Genomic DNA, 21053 nt, shown 5'->3' on the forward strand with positions numbered 1-21053 from the left:
ATCCCCTAGTTCCTCAACCCCCAACCTGGGAAGGGGACAACGAGCTGACCCCAGGGGCTGAGACCCAGTGGCCTCTTCTGGGGAGGCAGCCATAGATGACGACTGCTAGGGAAGGATGACACGATCCCTGCCATCCACCCCAGAGAGCTTCCCCAGGAGGGAGGAGGTAGCAAAGAAGTGCCACACTAGGACAGGAAGTCAGTGAGTCATCCACAACTTTATTATCCACCAGTTTGATTTGTACAATCTTTGCGCTTAAATCCACGACAAAAAGGCCACAGTGTGATGCACCCAATTGACAGAGACCTGTCTTCTCCCCAGCCAGGCCCAGCCCACCCCACAAGCCCTTGTCCCCAGGACACATGGAGCCTTCCAGGTGCCCTCCATGAGTCCCCATCACTCTGTAGCTGCCCACCCTGGGGCCACACCTACAGGAATCACATCAGCCCCCAGGGCCACAAGACACCTAGCTGACTAAACTGATTCAGGCTGAGCGCCATTCCCCATCCTCCTTGGGCTGACTGATTGGCCCAGAGCCTCCAGATCCGTGTCCCTAAAGGGCAGGTCATGGGCTACAATCCCAGTACAAGAGTGCCTGCTCTCCAGGGACTCCTAAGCAGGCGCTGAGCAGAGCACCATATGGGGCTTGGGAGTGACTGCATGTGTGTGCCTGTCCAGGCAACCTAGAGTCTGTCTGTGCCTGACACCCTCTGACAGTTCTGGAGTGCAAACGTGTAGGTGTGAGGGTGTGTGTGTGTGTATAGCCACAGCTGCTAGCAGAGGTTCTAATTAGAGAAACAAGAACATTCAGTGTAAAGTTTAATTTTAGAGATTAATTTTCTGGTTTTCGTTTTCCCTGGCAATCAATAAAGCCACCAAGAAAACAGACCAAAGAATTGGTTTCTCTCTAAGTCTGTGCGTGTGTGGGAGGTGAGGCTGTCTGTGTGAGACGACTTAGGCAGAAATGGTCAATACAGGCAAAAATAATAATAGAGGTCCCCCTTCCCCTCTTCTGAGACCCGGCTCCATCTCATGAACAGGCCTGAGGGAGCAGCCAAGTTCCTCCCTCCTTGGAGCCCTGAGGTGGCCATGCTGTCCCCACACAGAGCATGACATCCAGGTGCCAGCTGGCTTAAGAATTGGAGCCTGAGGCTGCAGCTCACCACCTGTACCTCACAGATGTCCATTCAGAGGAAAGAGGGGTGCTCCAAACACCAGCACCCCAAGGAGCACAGACTCGGGGTCCAGGCAGGTTCAGTGCTGGTAGGCAGGTGGGCACTGCTGTCCAGGAAAATCTGGTGGGCAGCTGTTTGCCCCACCCAAGCCTCCCTCTGTCTAGCCTCTCTTCTCCCTCCTCACTCAGCCATCGCTATCTGAAAGTAAAGCTAAACCCTTTAGAAGCCACGGGCCGTGGTATCCCCACAATTTGAGCCCCTTGCATTCTCCCCTAGGAAGAAGGGAAGGGGAGCCAGAGGCGATGTTGCATAGGTGGAGGCCACACGATTGGTTGTGCAGGCCTGGCTGGGCTGGAGGAAGATGAGAGGGGCCGAAGGAGGGAAGGAGGAGTTCTGATGGCTCAGGTGAAGTAAGAAGCATCAGGGGTGAGAGATGCAGGTGGCCCAAGGGTTATCCTCTCTACCCTGAAATGTGAGCTTAATCCCTGGGCACTAAATCTGCTGGGGAAACTTTAGCCAGGGGAGTTGGGAGGGCAGGAGGGCTGTTCACAGACATGCACACTGAAGCACATCGGGGTGGAGGTGGCAGGGGGAGCACAGGGAGAGAAGGCGGTGTCAGAGCTTTGGGGGAACAGGATGTGGGGCCAGCGCCCTGGGGTGGTGGCAGGATGCCCCTTTGAAGACCCTGGGACACACAGCAGGGCTTCAGCTCATAGGATAGGGGAGGATGGAAGGGTTGGGCAAGATGTAGAGAATTCTTGCCTCTGACCCTGCCACTGGAATTGAGTTATTTCTCCAGCTGGGGCTTGTGACAATGTCCTCAACCCCCCAGAGATGTGTTTGAGGAACAAGCACACTCCACGAAGGCCGCCTCCGAAGACATCTCCCAACCTTCGGAGGTCCTTTTCCTCTACCCTCCACTTCCCTCTCCTCTCTCACCCCCACCTGCTTCCAGAGGTCCCCGTTGTCACCCAGGTCTGTGTCATGCTCTCTCCCCTTAGTCACTGGCCCTGGCCAGCTTTAAACAGTGCCGCCCAGGTGGCGTCTCACACTCTCTAAAGGGAGCACACACCCAGAACCCAGGTGAGGAGGCTGCGGGTTTAGAGAAAGGACTGAGGTACACAGCCCTCCACATTTCACTCCCCGCCTCGCTGCACTCTGGCAACAGCTTTGCAGGGCCAGGAGGCTGGAGGTGAGTGACGTCTGTGCGGTGAGCACAGTCTCTCTGCACCCAGAGTGGGGGCCCAGTTAGACAAACAACAGCAGAGGAAGCGGCAGAAAGGAAACCCCAATCTTTGGGGTCAGCGCCAAGAAGAGGGCAGAAACATTTCCACGGTGTTGGATGGAGGCTTGGGGCTGACACCTGGCTCCAGCCTCAGACCCACTGAATGCATTAGCTAGCTGGAATCCAGCCTGGTGGTCACCAAACCACCGCCTCCTCCATAGAGAGAGGACCCAGGGGAGTGAGGCCTCGGAGGAAGGAAACCTCCAAGTTTCCTTCTCCACAGCCTCTAAATCTCCCAGCGGCATGCCAGGGCCTCTCCCTTCAGACGAGGCCCAAAGTGGGGCCCACAGCACAGCTGCCAGCTAACAGAAGATCTGCTAAAGGGCTGGACGGGAGGGAGGTGTCCCCTTAGGAATTCAGGGATGGGGTTGGAAGAGAGACTCTGCCAGGGGGGATCTCGGGGAGCAGCCGACCCCCTCCCGACAATCGATCTCTTTAGGTACAGGGAGGGCGGGGGTCTCAGCCCCATCCGGGTCTGTCTTGCGGCCCTCACCTCCCCTTCCCTCCCCGCCGCGCGGCCTCAGTCGCCGTGGTGACTCGCCCTGCGCCGCTCAGGGAGCACAGTCCCGCGAGGGGCTGGCGGGAGGATGGCGCGGGCCGCTCCATGGCCGGAGGTCACAGTGAGGTCTCTACGCAGGAGCCGTGTCGGTGCAGCGGCCGGTGGCTGTGGCCCAGACACCCCTCCTGCCGGTGGACGATGAGGACCGGGAAGTAGAGGGCGTCGTGGTAGGGCGGCGGCGGCCCGGCCTCCTCCTCGTCGTCGTCCTCGTCGTCCCCCATGCTGGCCTGGCTGGACAGCCGCGTCTGCTCCGTGGGGCAGCTGGCCTCGTTGACGCTCCCGCTGCGGCTGCGCCACAGGCAGCTGCGCCGGGAGCCGTAGAGGCGGCCAAGCGAGAAGCGGCTGCCCCCGCAGCCCGCGCCCCCGCCAGGCCCCGGGCCGGCCCGCGGGCTGGCGCAGATGCTCAGGGCGCTGCGCGAGAAGATGGACGAGCTGCTGACGGCGCGCTGGCAGTGCTCGCAGCTGCGCCGGTAGGGAGCCACGCCCGCCGCGCCCGGGCCGCCCACCCCGCCGTAGCGGCACGAGGGAGCGTAGCCGCCGCCCGCCCCGCCACAGCGCGCCCCCAGCCCCGCCAGGTCCATGAGCACCGCCTCCGAGTAGCTGGGCACCAGCTGCTGGTTGGAGCGGATGTGCCACTCGAGTTCCGTGCTGTCCACCGTGTTGACCCGCGGCAGGCGGTGGGTGAGCGGGGGCAGCAGCTCGTCGCTGGGGCTGAGGCCACCGCCCGCGCTGCTGGCCGAGCCCGGGCCCTCCAGGCCGAAGAGCTTCTCCACGTGGTAGTGCGCGTAGGCCGTGCGGTACTCGGACAGCACGCGCAGCGGCCACGACAGCGTGAGCAGCGCCGCGGCCCAGAAGGCCGACGAGCAGGCATACCAGGGCGGCCGGGCCGGGTCCGGGAAGGCCACCATGAACTCACGGAAGTCCACGTTCTTGAGGTGCATGCCCTCGCGTGCCTCCATGTAGTCGTCCAGGCCCTCGTTCTCGGCGAAGAAGCGCGCGCGCTGGCACAGGTATGCGTTCTCGGCCTCCACGCTGGCGAAACTGAAGCACTTGGTGAAGCGCAGCCGCGTGGCCGGCGCGCCCTCCAGTCCCACTAGCGTCTTGGACACGTCGCGGACGCCGCAGCGCGCGTAGTCGAACTCGGCCTCCGCCACGTGCGTGTTGACGCGTTCGTGGTAAACCTGCGGCGCGGGGGCGTGGGGGCAGGCGATGGAGTCGTGGGGAGCCTGTCCGTGGTCCCCATTTCTGCCCACTCACCTTTGCCCGCCCCATCGCTGCTCTGGTTGCCTGGTCGGACCCTAAGCCTGTCTTGGTTTAGGTGCCCGTTGGGTTGGATAGGATCTTTCCATCTGACTTACAGAGCAACTGACGCCCTCTGCGTAATCAGATGTGAGGCCCGGACTAGAAGCAGCCCTACCTGTGCGCATTTAAATTTTAACTAAGCCTTGCTTCCTCTAGGAGTCAGGCCCTAGCCATGAACTGCCCTTCTGGCTTGCCTGATCCCTTTGCCACTGCCTCTGTTTTCCAAGTGCTCCCACATCACCACAAACAGCCTCTTCGTCTGTCTTTCATTTTACAGTTGTGTTTCCAAATGGGTTCCCCAGAAGCACTCCCTAAAGAACCTCTCTGTCTCTAGTCTTCCTGTTCCGGCTGGAGCTGTCATTCAGCCTCCTTCCTGTTTCTCACCGGCCCCAGGCTTGTCTATTGATCCTTATACTGAGACAGATGGCCTGCATCTGGGAACGTCTCCTCCAGGACCCCAATATGTCTCATTCTGGCGAGTCGGCAAAGTGCTGATCGACCTGCCCACCCTCAATGAGACTTCCCACATCCTCTGAGAGCCTTGGACTTGGGATCCAGGAAGCTGGGTCTGAGTCTAGCACTACCACTTAGGAGCAGCAGATTTTGGGCAAGTCACTGAGTTTAGGTGTCCATACCTGTGAAAGAGAACTCAGTAGCATCACCTCACTGAACAGGTAAGAGCATGCTATGAGACTCGGCATGTGAAGCCATCTCCAACCGTTAAACACCAACTTTTTTTTTTTTTTTGAGATGGAGTCTTGCACTGTGGCCATCACAGCTCACTGCAGCCTCAACTGCCCAGGCTCAAGCTATTGTCTCACCTCAGTCTCCTGATTAGCTGGGACTACAGGTGTACACCACCAGGCCAGCTACTTCTTTTTATTATTTATAGAGATGGGGTCTTACTATGTTGCCCAGGCTGGTCTCAAACTCCTGGGCTCAAGAGATCCTCCTGCCTCACCAAAGTGCTGAGGTTACAGGCCTGAGCGACCACACTCTGCCATTAATCACTAAATAGACCCATTAAGCACTAAACAGTATAGATCCTGGAGCCAGATTGCTTGAGTTCAAATATCATCTGTACCACATACTGCCTATTTGACCTTAAACATGTTACTTAAACTCTCCAAGCCTCAGTTTCCTCATCTGCAAAATGGGAACACTTACCTACCTCATAGGTTTGTTATGAGGGTTAAATAAATGATTTGATGTTTGTAAAGTACTTAGAGGAGACCCTGGCTCCTGGTCGGTGTTTGCTGTTGTGACTATGGTTGTTGCTATCGACCTGCTGTTGCAATGCCCATGGGAGCTCGCTGCTTCTCGTGCTCCTCCCGCCTTCCCCCCAGGGAGGTGGGGAGGGAGTGTGGCTGGGCCAAGTACCACCTCCCATCTTGAATATCCTGCACTCCCCGCCAGCTCACCTGGGTGGTGGTATAGGCGTCTCCATTGCGGTATCTGGTGACCTGGCGGGTGCGGCGGACATAGTGGTAGCTGATGGCCTTCCACCAGATGCAGGGCGTGGCTTGCTGCATGCGGTCCACACGCTCCCGCACGCTGCTCACATCAACACGGTGCTGCAGCTCATGGCGGGCTTGGCAGTGCCAACACTCCACCAGGTAGACGGCGTACAACATGAGCAGGAAGGCCAGGGGGATGTAGACATAGCCGTTGGAGCAGGGGCTGTCATGGTACATGAGGCTGTTGCCCTGGTAGGCGCTGCTGAAGGTGAGTCGCGTCACTGTGGTGACGTGGCACCAGGCCACTGCCCCCAGGCAGCCGTACATGAGCAGCGAGAGCAGGAGGCACTTCCAGTGGGACTCACGGCAGAGGGACTTGGTGAAAGAGGGCTGGATGGGACGCTGCTGCTCAGGTGGGCAGGGAGAGGGGCCAAGATGAGTGGGAAGTAGAGCAGGGAGGACCCAGCACAGAGATGGATGCAGGGATGGAGGGGCAGAGGCCAGCACCAGAGATAACAGGCAGAGAGAAACAGACAGGGATATGGAGAGAAGGTGAGTCCCAAGTGGGAGCCAGGGGCCAGAGGTAGAAACAGAAGTGACACAGAGCGAGCCATGAGGAAAGGGGATCAGAATGCCAGTACAGGACAGTGCAGAGAGAGACACCCCAAGAGGCAGAGAAGGATCAGAGCCAGAGATGGAGGCCCAGGCCACAAACACAGGTGGATAGGTTGGCACCCAGACAGAGTCCAAAGACAGACACAAAGATGGCAATGAAACAGGAGAAGGTGTGGACAGGGAAGACAGGGGAGGACAGACAGACAGGCATCAGCGAAGGCAGGTCCCCAGCCCAGACCCCTTCCAGGTGCTCCAGAAAAGGGGGAGGGACCCACTGACATCACCTCCCCACTTAACAAGTGGGGCCCTCACTTCTAGACTTTTTTCAGTCCTAGGTTCTAGAGGAGCTACTCCCCTCTGACCCATCCACCTCCCTAACCCTCACAATTAGGCTAGAAGGGCCTCCAGAGAACCCCAGGCCCTATCTCATTCCCCATAGTCTAGACCCTGGTTCCCCTGTGAGCCTCCCTCCTGTGCCCTGACATCCTTCCCTCTGTCTGAGGATGGGAGGGAGGGGGCTGGGGTCCCTGAGCAGCAGGCAGTCAAGGAGAAGGTATCCAGAAAGGCATAGGCATGTAGCTGAGGAGAGGACGGGCATAGGGGATGTGGGACCGGGGTATCGAGGACGATGTTTGAAGCCCAGCCATTTGTCAAGAGAAAACAGTATTTGTTTGGTACTCTGCCGGAGCCTGTCTGTTAAAGCACTTGGCACATTCTGTCCCAGGGTTGGCCCCGGAGTTGTTTACATGTCTGGTTCCCCACTAGACTGGGTACTTCTGAGGTCCCATGCCTCATTCTCTTTGCATCCTAGGTGCCTACCATGGCCCTGGCCCCCAACAGCCACGTCCTAATTGAGTATTGAGTTTGATTTCTTGTAGTGGCCTCTGTTTTCCCACCCCTCCTCTCTGCTGTCTAGCTTTAGGAACCCATCCCCGTGACACTCACACACAACCTTCTGCTGGGATCCTGACTTACTCCCTTAATACCTCAGGCCTGACCTGGAGGCCAGGCAGAGAAGAAAGGAAAAGAGTGGAAAAGAAGGGTACAGAAATAGGCATTAGGCCCTGGATCTACAAGTACGGATAGTTAGGTGAGCTAGGAAATAGCACACAGTACGGTGGACAAGGAGATTAGGGCACATGTGCCTTTCAGGGAACCTTGTCCTTAGGAAGTAGGAACATATGGACCCCTTTGTGTGCCTGCCTCGCTGTGTGCTTGTCCCAGTGTGGGTACCTCTGAAAGGGGCTTTACCTGCAGGCCCATCCCTGCTCATGTGCTTCAGCCCTAGTGCAGGGTGCATGCGTGTGCACAAGTGTGCATGGGAGGCTGGAGTGGGGGTGCTCCTGGTACTTTCCTCCTTCTCTTTGTCTTCAGGTTCAGAGAACTTAAGACTAGGGACCCCCAACTAGGGATATGAGGAAGCAGCAGGAGCCTCATGAGAGAGGTGCACACACCCCCAACACACACACACTCCCAATGACCACAGGGGGGATCCCCCTGCACACATCTGACCTTCTTAGGGTCCCAGATCAGGTAACACCATCACTTCCCCATGGTACCCTCCTGGTTGTGTAGCCCCTACAAATCGTCCTTCCTGGCCTTCTAGGTAGCATCCCCCCTCTGTAAGACAGGATCCCCGCCACCGTCCCCACCCCGGTAGAGCCTAGCCCCCTCTCATCCGCCCAGGGTCCACGAGGCTCCGCCCCTTGGCCCCTCCCCCTGCCCGGGACCCCCCCTGAGCCCCGCCCCCGGCGCGGCCCCTTCCCCGGCACCGCGGACAGCTCCGGCCGCCGGGTGGGGGCGGCGGCGCGGACTGCAGCTGCGGCGGCCAGCTCGGGGTGCGGGGCGCCGGCCGCGTTGCGGCGGAACCGGCGGGGGCCGCGTGCCGTGGGGGGATGGGGGCCAGGCTGCGGCCGCGCCCCGGGAAGGGGCGCCCCCGACTCTCACCTCCTCTCGGGCGGGGCCCTCGTCCGCCGCCGCCGCTGCTGCCGCCGCCGTGAGCTCCTCCGGGACCCCGAGGCCGCCACCGCCGCCGCCGCCGGCGGCGCTCTCTCCCGCGGCCGAGCCAGGGGGGGACATGGCGTAGAGGGGGCGCGTCGAGCTCAGGACCTCCCGGGGGGCTGCCAGGGGCCGGGGGCATCCTGCGCCGGCCCTGGGGAGAGGACGGGAGGGGGCGGGGCCCTCGCTGCTCCCCACCCCCCGCCGGGGGGAGGGGGCCCGGGAAGGGCACCGGGAGTAAGGGGCTGAGGGCTGGGGGTGGGAGGCAGGCTGGGGGGGCCGGGCCGGGGGGGCCGGGGCCGGGGGCGGGTGTCACCTTGAGGCCCTCGCGGCGCCGCTCCGCCTCCCGCCCGCTCCCGCCGCCGCCTTTTGTCTGAGCCGAGCTGGAGCCAGCGCACCCCCGCCTTCCTCCCAGCGCAACCGAGCCCCGCCCCCAGCCCCCCAAACTCCGCCTTCCCAAGCCTACCTAATAACCACCCCCCCTGAAGGGGTAAAGCAACAGGGTCTCCCCACACCCCTTCCCCGCTCCCAAGCCTGCTCACCGCACCTCCCTCCCGCGCTCCCATCCTGAGAGAATCTATGCCGCAACCCCTCTCCATCTATCCTCCGTGGACGGGGTGCTTGAGGTTCAACCAACAGCACCCCCTCACACACACACATCCCTGGTTCCTGCAAGTTCCTGGGGCTCAGGAGTGGGGAGAACAAATTGATTCTTGGAACCGGAGGGAACATCCTTACTCTCAGTTGCGTGGTAAAGGGTTAAGGCAGAAGCTAGCTTGGAGAGGGATGGAATAGGGTGAAAGGGAAGAGATTGAAGCTAGATGTGAGAAAGGACTAACAGAGGGCAGAGGATAGGACATTGGAATCAGCCTTCACTGAACCATCTTCCTTCCCTAAAAGAACAGCTTCAGAGAGGCAGTGAAGTGTGTGCAATGCCCTAGGCTGAAGAACTCAGGAAACCTGTGTTCTAATTTTCAATCCTGTCTCTGCTATCAAGGAGTTATGTGACCTTGGGCAAGTTCCTTCCTCTCTCTGAGCCTTAATTTCTTCATCTGTGCAATGAGGAAGTTGACTGGATAATCTCTAAGGCTCTGACCTGTGGGTGTAGGAAGCAAAGTCACAGACCACAGGTCAGGCTGAGCCACTGCAGGCAGCTGATCCCTTCAGCCCATCTACCCTGCACTGCTTTTCCCTGCATCCCCTGGCACAGCAGGAAGGACCCTGACATTCATTCATTCATTCATTCATTCCTGGATATCTCCATTCAATAAATAGGCGTTGGGTACCTATTGTGTGCCCAGTACAGAAAAGAAACATAGTTTCCTGCCCTCAAGGAGCACAAAGTCTAATGGGGAGAAAAGAATATGAAAACAACCATTAGGAAGAATGTAATAAAAGCAATGCATGATCAATCTTGTTCATGCACAGTCACTGTGGAATCCTACTATGTGTCATTGGGGTCTTTGACTTACAGTAACTGTTCTCCCCATTTACTCACAAGGAACCAAGGCAGAAGGAGAGTGAATGGCTTACTCAAGGTCACCTGCTAGCACTCACAGAGGTAGTCCTAGAATTCAGATCTTTCCCATTCAAAAGTCAATAGGGAATATTTGTGGATAGGAAGTTAGTTTGAGGCAAAGCCTTGATGTCTGCTTTTGGGGGATAGTGTACAAGTCCACTGATCTGCCCAGGATGTTCCTTGCCCTTACTGGGGACAGGAGAGCCACTGCTTCCACCCATCTAGTCCCACTCCTGGCCCTGCCTTCATTTTACTACTCTTCTCTTTCCAGGAGAGGTGAAGGTGGCTCTCTGTCCACCTATTGCTTAGAGCTACCTGCATGGCCCTCTCCAGGTTGGTGGGTCCATTCTTCCGCCCAGAAGAAGGGAGAGGAAGGGGCTTGTTCACTCCCTTGGCAGAGGCAGAATCTCACTTGGTGGCTCATTCCAGCATCTCCCACCCATGCTTTTAGGGAATTTGGCCTCACAGCTAACTCCAGCCCCTCTTGTTCCAGTTTCAGCCCCTTCCACCCAATTCAGTCCTCACTGCCCACAGAGAGCAGAGCCCCTAACCTTGGCCTTTCCAAATCTACAGAGGATTCCTCATACTCCCCATTTAGTCACTACAATCTTCCTCTGGACACCCACCTTCCTGTCTCCACTTCAGAGGGCTTTGGATGAGTTTAGCTCTTTTTGGCCAACCCTAGAGCTCCCAAGAGACAAAAAGCTACCCCTGCCTTCTCCATTCATACACAGTACCCTTCCCTGGAAGCTACAGGAAAAAGGGGGTGAAGGGAGGGGGCGGTGGAAGGAGCCAGCTGACCGGCTGGTCACCATGGAAACCAGGCCTGTTTCCTGAAGATAAGCCTAGCTGTGGTGGGTGGAGGTGGGGAGTGGGGGCACAAAGGCAATCAGAAAACAACAGAGAGAAAGACTAGAGGGGCCCAGCCTCAGGGAAGACTGGAGCTGAGGAGGCGAGGTCAGGTCCCTAACCATGCTGCGGCCTAAGTCAAAGTCCCCAGGTCACCCTTTCAGAGAACACTGCCATGGTCCCTCTCCCCATTCCTGGAGTGATGGAAAGGATACCTGTCAAGAGTGCAAGCTCTGGTCCAGGGGCCAGTGGGTGACTCAATGCTGACCTCATGTGGCCATAAAAGGCACTGCCACACACCTGTCATGGCTCAGGGCCAAACACCCAGCTGGGTTGAGTAGGTTTTTCCTTAAATTCAGCCTCTGTGAATAAAAAGAAGATCCTTGCACACTCCTAAGTTCTTACGTCCTTGCAGAGGGCTCAGACACTCGCACCCTATGTGGTTTACATCTTGATAAAGAAAAGAAGGTTTCACTAAAAAATATATAAAATTTTGGATTAGGTCAGAAGTTATCTTTGCACTTTCTATTTTACCTTGAGCAAGTTAACCCACCTCTTGGGGCCTCAGTTTCCAAACATTAAAATGGGAGTGATAGTGTCAGATTTTGTGCGGGTTTTTTGTTTTTGTTTTTAGACTGAATCTCACTCTGTTGTCCAGGTTGGAGTGCAGTGGCGCAATCTCAGCTCACTCACTGCAACCTCCATCTCCCAGGTTCAAGTGATTCTCCTGCCTCAGCCTTCCAAGTAGCTGAGATTGCAGGCATGTGCTACCAGCCCTGGCTAAGTTTTGTATTTTTGTTAGAGACAGGATTTCGTCATGTTGGCCAGGCCAGTCTTGAACTCCTGCCCTCAAATGATCCACCCACCTCAGCCTCCCAAAGTGCTGAGATTACAGGTGTGAGCCACTGCACCCGGCCAGATTTTGAACCCAATTGGTCTGGGTCTGGAGTTTATTACTACACTTTTGCTGCAGTCTTTGAGGACTGGAGAGGAACATGTCACAGGAGGAAATTGAGAACATCTGAAATGCTGACCCAAAGGAAGGAGATCCTTCAATTTCCCTGGGCTTTCCCCTCCTGGCTCCTAACTGGGCTCCATGCTCATCACATCCTTTCCACTCTGGTCCTCCATGGGGTTGAAGAACAGTGGGCCATCTTCTCCCCTCAGCCCTCCCCCAACTCTTCTGTCTCCAATCACCCCCACCCCAGAGACTAAGTCCTTCTCTTCTCCCTATCTCTCTTCCCTTCCCATTCTCAGTTCAAATGGAACCTTCCTTGCCCCTCACCCCACTGAGTAGTCGGCCCCACTGTGTGCCCCCATAACACCCTGTTCTCACTCCTGTCTTATCCCAACCACTCTGAGCTGTAATTGCCAAGGAGCTTTTTTAGGAACATGGGATTTTTGTTGTTGTTGGCTGTAGGTGGGGGTGGGAGGGGTGTATTTGTTATTACCGTTACTGTCATAGTCGGTTTTGCTTCAAGTAGAAAGAACAATGTCAGACATTATAGGAGATGTTTCATACATGTTTGTCAAATGGATGAATGACAGATGAATAAAACAAGGTTGCAGGGGAAGGGCAGTGGGAAAGCTGGCCTCCCCCATGAAGAATGTTGCTGTTTACGCTCATCCACTTTCCTTTCCCCAATGCTGGAGATGGAAAAGCTAACTGTCCCCTTGGGGGTAACCCTCTAAGAACATTGCTGGCACTAGGCTGGTAGCACTTGGAGTAGTGGGGAGGAACGAGAGAATAAATCATGGGGCACTGATTTAGGGCTAACTTGTGGTGGGGTTCTCCTATGGCCTCCCTAGGCCCAGGGACAGGGAAAGAGGAAAGATGTTTTGGGACTAAGACTAGGGCAGTGGTGGGGACCTGAGCAGAGTGCAACCCAGCATGTCAGGGCCTCCCCATCATGGCCCCACTTCCTTGACTGCTGGGGGTGACCAGAAACTGTAACTACCCAAGACCAAGGTTTCACCCTTTGAGGAAGAAGAAACCCCATAACCACTTTGCTTTTTAGACAACAGTCTGCCTGAGAAGACACTCTTTCCAAAAAAACATTTTCATGCCCAATTCCATGTGATGTGGGAAGTTGACACAGGAGCCTGTCTTCCAGGACCCAGGAGAACCAGTCCTTTAAAGATGATGGGAGTCCCCTTTCCCTACCGATACTCCTGGGCACTGATAAGGAAAGATGAGAAAGCCAGAGAAATTGAGATAAATGGTCAGGGGATAGGAAGCAATGCTTCCCCATCCCACCATGCACATAGCCACCCACAAAGACGCCAGCTTAAACAGACAATTAATAGATATTTCTTTAAAACAAATTAATGGTCTGGGCCTGGGCCCAGCACTTTAGGAGGCCGAGGCGGGCAGATCGTTTGAACCCAGGAGTCGAAATCAGCCTGGGCAACATGGTGAGACTTCTCATCTTTTCTTGTAGTCCCAGCTACTAGGAGGCTGAGGCAGGAGAATCGCTTGAACCCGGGAGGCAGAGGTTGCAGTGAGCCGAGATGGCACCACTGCACTCCAGCCTGGGCAACAGAGCGAGACTTTGTCTCAAAAAAATCAAAATAAAACGAATGAAGAAATAGAAGTGAAAGAAGGAAAGAGTAAATGCGTGGAACTAATGAATGGAGTGAAAGAGGAAAGGGGAAAGAGTGAATGAATGAATGAATGAATAAATGAATCAACGAAGGAGTGAGTCAGGGCCCGGGAACCACAGACTCCAAGTCTACGTAGAGGCCGGGAAGGGGGATTCCGGAGGGGCGGGGTCTCTTTCCGGAAGCTCCAGCTGGGGGCGGGACGGGGCGGGGCCATCTGGAGCTCTGAAACCTCGTTGGTCCGGAGGGGCGGGGCGAGGAGGAGAACCTGCTTGGGCGGCCCGGCTGCCCAGAGTAACCGTTGGGTGGACCCGGCCAGCGCTCCGAACCTTGTCCTCGCTGCGCGCCGGCCCCTCGGAGCCCCACAGCCCGGGAAGGAGGCCGCCGCGGACCGGGCGCCCGCTCTACTAAGCGGACCCGCAACCCGGAAAGGCAGCGCGGCGGAGCCCGGAGCCGGATCCTGCTCGGACTGGGCCCCCGCGGGCCGGCGCCGCGGGCATGTCGGAGGCTCGGAAGGGGCCGGACGAGGCGGACGAGGGCCAGTACGACTCTGGCATTGAGTCTTTGCGCTCTCTGCGCTCCCTACCCGAGCCCACCTCGGCTCCAGCCTCCGGGCCCTCGGACGGCGGCCCTCAGCCCTGCACCCATCCTCCGGGGCCCACCAAGGAACCACAGGAGAAGGAAGACGCGGATGGGGAGCGGGCTGACTCCACCTATGGCTCCTCCTCGCTCACCGAGACCCTGTCCTTGCTGGGGGGCCCCGAGGCTGAGGACCTGGCCCCGCGCTCGCCACTCCCCCACGCGAGGGCGCTGAGCCCTCAGCAGCTGGAAGCACTCACTTACATCTCCGAGGACGGAGACACGTGAGTATGGGGGCTAGGCTAAAGCGGGATGCTAACTCTGGGCCTGCCCAAGAGCCGCAACAGGCCGGGCACCCCCACTCCCTGCTTAGGCTCTTTCAAGTCCCCATTCGCTCTTCCAAACTCCAGACTTAACTCTCAGCCCACTTTTGAGGTCCAGGCAGGCCCAGACCAGAAAACCTGGCATCATCTCTGTCCTCCCATTTCGGGGTGGGCAGAGCTGGCAGGACCCTTACCCAGGGACCACAGCCAGCATCTTGGAAATCTACCAGTAATCCACTCCCAGGAAGAGAAAATTCCCCTGACCAAGTCCAGTTTTTTTGTTTCTTCTTGCTGGGGAAGGGGACATCCTTATTTGCTCAATATCTGGGATTTCCAGTTCCTAACCTCAGAGTGCTCGGTCTCGAGGACCAACAGGTGCCAGTTACAGGGTGCCATTTGGGAAGCCAGGAAGCTAGGCATGTGGGGGTGCCACCAGGGTGTAGGGTTGGGGCTGGTCCTCAGGAGGAGGGGTGAGCCAGGCTGGGGCACTCTTGCCCCAGCAGACAGACAGGAGGCTGGCTGCCCCAGCTTACTTCCTCCTTTGCTAAGAAAGGGGAAGTGAGGGCTAGAGTCAGCATCCCTAACATCCTCTACCTCCAGGGCCCCCCAAATCCCACTAACTGTCGTGCCTTACTCCCTCATTTAACCCTTCCTCCTCCAGACCCAGGTGGAGTCTGGTGGGAGTGGGCCAGAGGACAGTTGAAGTAAAAGGCAGTTGTGTGGGATGGGTTGGCCAGTTGAGGATTTAGCACCCCTCAGGAAGAAGAAAACATTGACAGAGGAGGGGAAGGTTGGGATCTGGGGATGATAAATAGAGTTGGCGGGGGAGCTGGAATTCTTGATCAAGGGTGCTCAAATACATAGGAGTAGGGGAGGCAGGAGGTGGCTGTCCTAACCTGCTTTTTGGAGGTGCAGGGGCCTAATCCTGGGTGACCATTGATAGAGATAGCTGGTGGACCCAGTGGGTGGGAGAGGAGTGACCCAGTCCCTTTTGTACTCTGCCTGGATCACCAGCCCTCAGGCCCAGAACCCCAAGGTTTTGGGGGCTGCATGCAAGATACCTCTGATGACATTTGATCCAAGGAGAGGGGACTTTTGACACTGCCTTCCTTAGTTAGTCTCTCAGCCCCAGCCTTTTCCATCTCTAGTTAGAAGCAGGTGTTGTATCCAGACTGGGTGTGTGTGTAGAGGGGAGAAGGGTCCAGGCTCCCCAGCGAGTCCCCAGAGAGGAGGGGGCATTTTTCTCCATTGGAGGTGTCTGGGCTGTGGAAGGTATGGAAGTGGGAAGAGGAAGTGGGAGGAGGGGATACTGGGGGAGAGAGGGAGGTGGCTGCAAGAATGTGACCCAGAGAGCAGGCCCTGACCGAGGGGATTTCCAGAGCGGTTCCTCCCTCCCTCCGTCACTCTCCTGGGCCTCTCCTGCTGCCTGCCACCAGAGCCTGCCGCCCTCCTGCCCAAGCAGCTCCCTCCCAGCCCAGATGGGCCTTTTAGCCAAGCTACCATCCTCGCTAATGCCCCAAGTGAGCTGTCCCAACCTAGACCCTTCAGCACTGGCTTTCATTTTCCCCATCTGATATGGGGAAACCCCAAGACTGGAACTTCCCCTCCCAACTGACCCCATTACCCCTAGATTAAGGTTCTTGGTCCCCTCAACAAACACATTTTCTGCACTGCAAAGACTTCCTCTTGGAGGTGCACACAGGAATGGAGGGCCCCTGTTAGGCCTGACCTGGTCTGTGCTATCTGAGAAGCGCTCTTGACTCCCCGGGAAGGGCAGCAGGACAGGATGCTGCTCTGTCTCCTTGCTCCTCTTCCAAGAGTGTCTGTGTCTCTCCCTTGGAATGTGTAACATTGAGTTGCTTGGGGGTACGGGGTGACCCTGCATCTGCCTCCTTCTTTCCTGTGTGCTGGGGTGCTCAGCCCTGGAAACCCCCTGTGGACTACTTTGGCAGCTTTCAATTTGGCTTTGAGCTGCAGCTGGCCCGGCAGAGCCCTGAGGGCAGAGAAGAGTGGGTGTGGGCAGGCTGGACAGGAAGGCCCTTGTCCTGTCAGCACCCTGCCCACATGCCCACCCAGCCGAGGCTCTCCTGAAGGCCATCAGTGGGAACTTGGCACTCCAACCCCTAGGATCATGGCTTCCCACACCAACCCTCACTTCCTGGCCCACATTCTCACTTCCTGGACCTACCCTATGGGTAGCCAGTTAAAAATTGATGTATTCCTTCTAACCCCAAGACCCCAACCCACTCCCTGTGGCCTGGGCCCTAACTCTAAGCCCTGCCTCTGCTCCCCTAGGCTGGTCCACCTGGCAGTGATTCATGAGGCCCCAGCAGTGCTGCTCTGTTGCCTGGCTTTGCTGCCCCAGGAGGTCCTGGACATTCAAAACAACCTTTACCAGGTTGGTGACGAGAATGGGTTGTGCCCAGATACCTGTTTGTGCTCTGATAGCCATCCCCAGCAGCCACACTAGTCCATAGGCTGCTCACTCAGGAAACCATATGCCAGACCCTGAGATAGAAGCTGAAGAGACAAACACAAGTAAGACACGGCCTCTCCCTAAGGTGCTTGCAGCCTGGGCTGGGGGACTCGTGTCAACAGCTAAATACACAGCCTGGTGACAAGAGTTGTGATAGAGACACATACCAGCTGCTATGGGGTCCAGTGTCCGTGTGCAGCAGCCAGGGAAGGCTTACAGAGGAGGTGACGTCTGAATGGAGCCTTAGCAGAGAGGTTTGCCAGGGAAAGACTGCCTGGTGCCTCTTATCTTTCCTCCAACATAACCCCTGCAGCCTAAAGCCTGGGGGTAACAGAAGTTTCCCCACAGGATGAGAGGCTAGACTCTGTCCCTACATGTCCTTTCTCCAGGGCCTACAGTGACTTACAAGAAAAGCAGAGAGCTACTTTCTTCACCTTGCTTCCAGAATTGGGGTCCCAAGAGATTGGTGGGACTCAGGGGTGACAGGAGAAGGGCTTGGTAGTATTTCCTTGGAAGCCCAGGCTATGACCTTTATAAGCGGCTTTCAAAGAAGATGCTGGCAGCTGGTGATTCTGGAGCCCAAGCTTGTTCCCAGAGGTGGGAGCATGCTGCAGTGGCCCCATGACCCTCTATTTGTGCCTCCAGACAGCACTCCATCTGGCTGTACATCTGGACCAACCGGGTGCAGTTCGGGCACTGGTGCTGAAGGGGGCCAGCCGGGCACTACAGGACCGGCATGGTGACACAGCCCTGCATGTGGCCTGCCAGCGCCAGCACCTGGCCTGTGCCCGCTGCCTGCTGGAGGGGCGGCCAGAGCCAGGCAGAGGACCATCTCACTCTCTGGACCTCCAGCTGCAAAACTGGCAAGGTGTGGACAGTCTTAGGGCCTGTGGGAGGAGGAGGGCATAGGAGACAGGGATCCCACTCTTGGGGAAGGGAGGGTCCCAGCTTGTCCATTGGTGCCCCTCCCACTGTAAGCACATAGAGATTCAGTACATCTTTGCTAAATGAATGAATGGATGATTTGAGTTAGAATTTACCCAGTACCTACTGTGTGCTGAGCAGAAAACTAAATCTTGCTTTTAAGATACTTGGTTTAACAGAGATCAGATGACCCGATTCATTCATTCAACAGAAATGTACCGAGGGTTTTCTGTGTGCCAGACATTATCCTAGGAACTATGCTTGCGTCTGTGTGCAAAACAGAGAAAGATTGAGACGAGCAATAAATACAAGAAGTGAACTATGTAATAAGTTAAAAGGAAGTAAGTGCTGTAGTGAAAAGTAGAGCAGTGAGGGGAAGGAATGTGGGGAACAGGAGAGTTGATGTGATTGTTAAATAGGGTGGTCAGGGAAGGCCTCATGGAGCCAGGGACATCTGAACAAGGACTTGAGGGAGGTGAAGAATGTAAATTTGAATAGAAATCTCTATTACTAAGCAAGGGTCAGGAAGTGTCCAGGTGTCCAGACCAGAAAGGAGACAGCAAAAAGGCCAGGGGAACACACAGAAGGAAGTGGCCCCTGAGAAAGGGCTGGGGGCATGAGGATCTTAGATGGCTTTTCAGAAAAGGTGGCTTTCAGACTGGGCTTGAAGGCAGGCGTGTGTGTGTGTGTGTGTGTGTGTGTGTGTGTGTGTGTTTTGTGTATAGGAGGAGGGTGTTTTTTTGGCATGTCACTCAGCAACCTGACTCCTGAAGCATGAAAGTTTCAATAACATGACCCTGAAAAGGTGGAAACTTTGAGTTCCTTTCCCCTTAAATTTTTGAGGGGGTTTTGGGGTTTGCATTTTAACAGTCTTGTGATTAGAGACATTGAGTGGGCCGTGAGTCCCTTGAGGCTGAATGGCTGGGAGGTCCCGGAAGAGAGGGAGTTGGTGGATGCAGATCAGCAGCCCTCACCCTCACCCCATCCCAGGTCTGGCTTGTCTCCACATCGCCACCCTGCAGAAGAACCAACCACTCATGGAACTGCTGCTTCAAAATGGAGCTGACATTGATGTGCAGGTGAGGCAGCCATCAGCACACTGCCTGGCGCAGGGCCTTCCCCCAACCTGACCCAGCCCCAGGTCCCCTGCTCAGCGGTCAGAAGTGGTAGCATTTACCTCCTCATCCAGAGCCCGGGCCCAGCACACTGCCTCTGAGGGCCTTGGCTGATATCCTTATTCCTTCCCAGGAGGGCACCAGTGGGAAGACAGCGCTGCACCTGGCTGTGGAAACCCAAGAGCGGGGCCTGGTACAGTTCCTGCTCCAGGCTGGTGCCCAGGTAGATGCCCGCATGCTGAATGGGTGCACACCCCTGCACCTGGCAGCTGGCCGGGGCCTCATGGGCATCTCATCCACTCTGTGCAAGGCGGGTGCTGACTCCCTACTCCGGAACGTGGAGGATGAGACACCCCAGGACCTGACTGAGGAAGTAAGAGGCATATGCTTTGCTCTCCAGGGCCTCACACACCCATGGCAGAGAGAGGTGTTGTCATTAGCTGAAAGGGCCACAGAGCTAGGAGTCCTGGGGTATAACCAGGACTCTGCCACTGACCAACTGTGGGAACTTGAGCCTGTTTCCTTAGTTGGTCAGGACCAGGGAGCCAAATTTGGACTCCTACAGGAACCCTGCAGTTAACGTGAATCAGTGAAGCTGGCCAGGTATGAGACCATGGTGTGGTGAGGCCTGTAGGAACTCAGAGAGCCATCCCTGAGGGTCTCTGTACTCAGCCTCAGCAAAGGCTTACAGAGCAGGAGTGTAGGCCCAGTTTTTCCTGGTCTTGGAATTTTTTGAGAGGTGAAACCCAGATTTTCTGTATAGTCTTTCCTATTTTTAAATGTTCAGTGTAAAAAGGAAACCCAAAATTTTCTGCGAGTACCCAGCCTTCCCCACCCCCACAACAACAAGAAACCCAGGTCCATGGGTGGGATTATCTCTAAGGTCCCTCCTAACTGGGATATTCTGGCATTATCTTAGAAAAGGAAGGCTCACCTATGTCCTCAGGGCTCTGCCAAGCCCAGAGAGGCCACTACTTTGAGGATTCGTATGAAGATTTGTTCCCTGATGGTCTTCAACTGTCATTTGGTGGGGAGGGAGTGGCCCAACAGGTTTCCCTGGATCTCCTTTCCCAAGTCACCTTTTCTCATGTCCTCTGATCTTGCTTCTCTCCATTCTCCTTCTCAGTCCCTTGTCCTTTTGCCTTTTGATGACCTGAAGATCTCAGGGAAACTGCTGCTGTGTACCGACTGAAGCCAGGCAGGGTCCGGGATTCTCGGGGCTCAACCTCTTTCTATCTGGAAGCTGGAGTCATCACTGCTGCAGTTTGGGCCCAGGCTGTGTGCTCTTCTGGTGCCCTAGGGACTGCTATGGCCAGAGCCTGGGGCCAGCCAGTACAGTCCTGAGCTGAGAAGGAGGGACTGCAAGTGAGAGAGAGCCAGTCTGGAAGGAGGAGCTTTCCAGATGGACAGGGATTCTTGGAAGACCCCCAAAGCCCCAGGTATCCTGGGTGAAGCCTGTTTACCTCTCTTGAAAATGGCAGGTGCTCTTGTTTCTACCCATGTTGGGTCAGCCTGAAACTATCAATCAGTAGGAAACATGGTGGACTCTCCTGAGTGAGAAGAGACGGAAATAGGAGCAAGCTGAACTCTGATGGGGTTCCTATCTTACTGCTGTTGAGGACTCTGAAACACTTGTTTAAAGACATCACAGAGAAGGCTCTGAACTGAGTGACTGGGGAAGGGAAGTTTCAGTAACATGACACTAAAATGGCAGAGACGTTAAAAAAGTTTTTCCCTTCTAGAGCTGTTTTGTGCGCATGCATGTCTGTGTGCATTGGGGCTTTTTAGACAGGCCTGCCCTGTGACTTTGTGGTGAAGGCAGAGAGAATGAAATTGTCCCCTGAGCACGGTAGGGCCTTGCTGGGTGGGGTCAGAGGCCAGTAGTCCCCAGGCCTTTCTCTGTGTCCAGCATAGAACTTTGTCCTTGCTGTGGAAATGATGAGGGATGGAGGGAGAGGAGGAAGAATGAGAAGACACAGTCCCTGGAGCCCTCCCCATTGCCCTGGGCACTGCCATCTGGAGGAGCCTGGGGACAAGGGTAGCCCAGGGTGGCTGGGCACGAGGGAGTTGTGACTTCACATTTTTCCTCCCATTCCTCACCTTCCAGGGCCCGGCTGGTTTGGTCCTATGCTGGCATGAAGAGCGTGGGGGAATAAACCAGCACAGTCGCTGGCCACTTGGAGCTTCTCAGCCAGTGAGAGAGACAGCTGTTAAAAGCGTAAACATCCAAATAAAGATGTCCTTACAAGTTGCAGTAGGTGCTGTGAAGGGAAAGA

General features: G+C 56.2%; 2 protein-coding genes across 2 annotated transcripts; one reads left to right on the top strand and one right to left on the bottom strand.

Annotated features, from left to right (window-relative positions):
• Positions 1-198: 198 nt before the first annotated feature.
• On the bottom strand, positions 199-8766 carry TMEM151B (transmembrane protein 151B). The gene is made up of 3 exons (XM_064361006.1): positions 8341-8766; positions 5743-6183; positions 199-4200 (listed from the first exon to the last, which is right to left on the bottom strand). The coding sequence occupies exons 1-3, from the start codon at positions 8470-8472 to the stop codon at positions 3076-3078; spliced, it is 1698 nt and encodes a 565-aa protein (XP_064217076.1). The 5' UTR covers positions 8473-8766; the 3' UTR covers positions 199-3075.
• A 4887-nt stretch (positions 8767-13653) lies between these two features.
• On the top strand, positions 13654-20520 carry NFKBIE (NFKB inhibitor epsilon). Its single transcript, XM_012448771.2, has 6 exons — positions 13654-14223; positions 16558-16660; positions 17384-17606; positions 18653-18741; positions 18911-19150; positions 19904-20520. The coding sequence occupies exons 1-6, from the start codon at positions 13859-13861 to the stop codon at positions 19967-19969; spliced, it is 1086 nt and encodes a 361-aa protein (XP_012304194.2). The 5' UTR covers positions 13654-13858; the 3' UTR covers positions 19970-20520.
• Positions 20521-21053: the final 533 nt, after the last annotated feature.

Source organism: Aotus nancymaae, unplaced genomic scaffold (genome assembly GCF_030222135.1).
Source record: "Aotus nancymaae isolate 86718 unplaced genomic scaffold, 86718_ANA_hifiasm-v0.15.2.pri h1tg000040l, whole genome shotgun sequence".
Taxonomy (NCBI): Eukaryota; Metazoa; Chordata; class Mammalia; order Primates; family Aotidae; genus Aotus; species Aotus nancymaae.

Excerpts from the sequence above, each read along its gene's own strand:
- TMEM151B (XM_064361006.1), bottom strand. The coding sequence starts at position 8,472 with ATGTCCCCCCCTGGCTCGGCCGCGGGAGAGAGCGCCGCCGGCGGCGGC. Across the intron at positions 6,184-8,340 it reads AGGGCCCCGCCCGAGAGGAG|CAGCGTCCCATCCAGCCCTC; the intron begins GTGAGAGTCGGG and ends CCACCTGAGCAG. Across the intron at positions 4,201-5,742 it reads ACGCCTATACCACCACCCAG|GTTTACCACGAACGCGTCAA; the intron begins GTGAGCTGGCGG and ends CCCGCGCCGCAG.
- NFKBIE (XM_012448771.2), top strand. The coding sequence starts at position 13,859 with ATGTCGGAGGCTCGGAAGGGGCCGGACGAGGCGGACGAGGGCCAGTAC. Across the intron at positions 14,224-16,557 it reads ATCTCCGAGGACGGAGACAC|GCTGGTCCACCTGGCAGTGA; the intron begins GTGAGTATGGGG and ends CTGCTCCCCTAG. Across the intron at positions 16,661-17,383 it reads TTCAAAACAACCTTTACCAG|ACAGCACTCCATCTGGCTGT; the intron begins GTTGGTGACGAG and ends TTGTGCCTCCAG.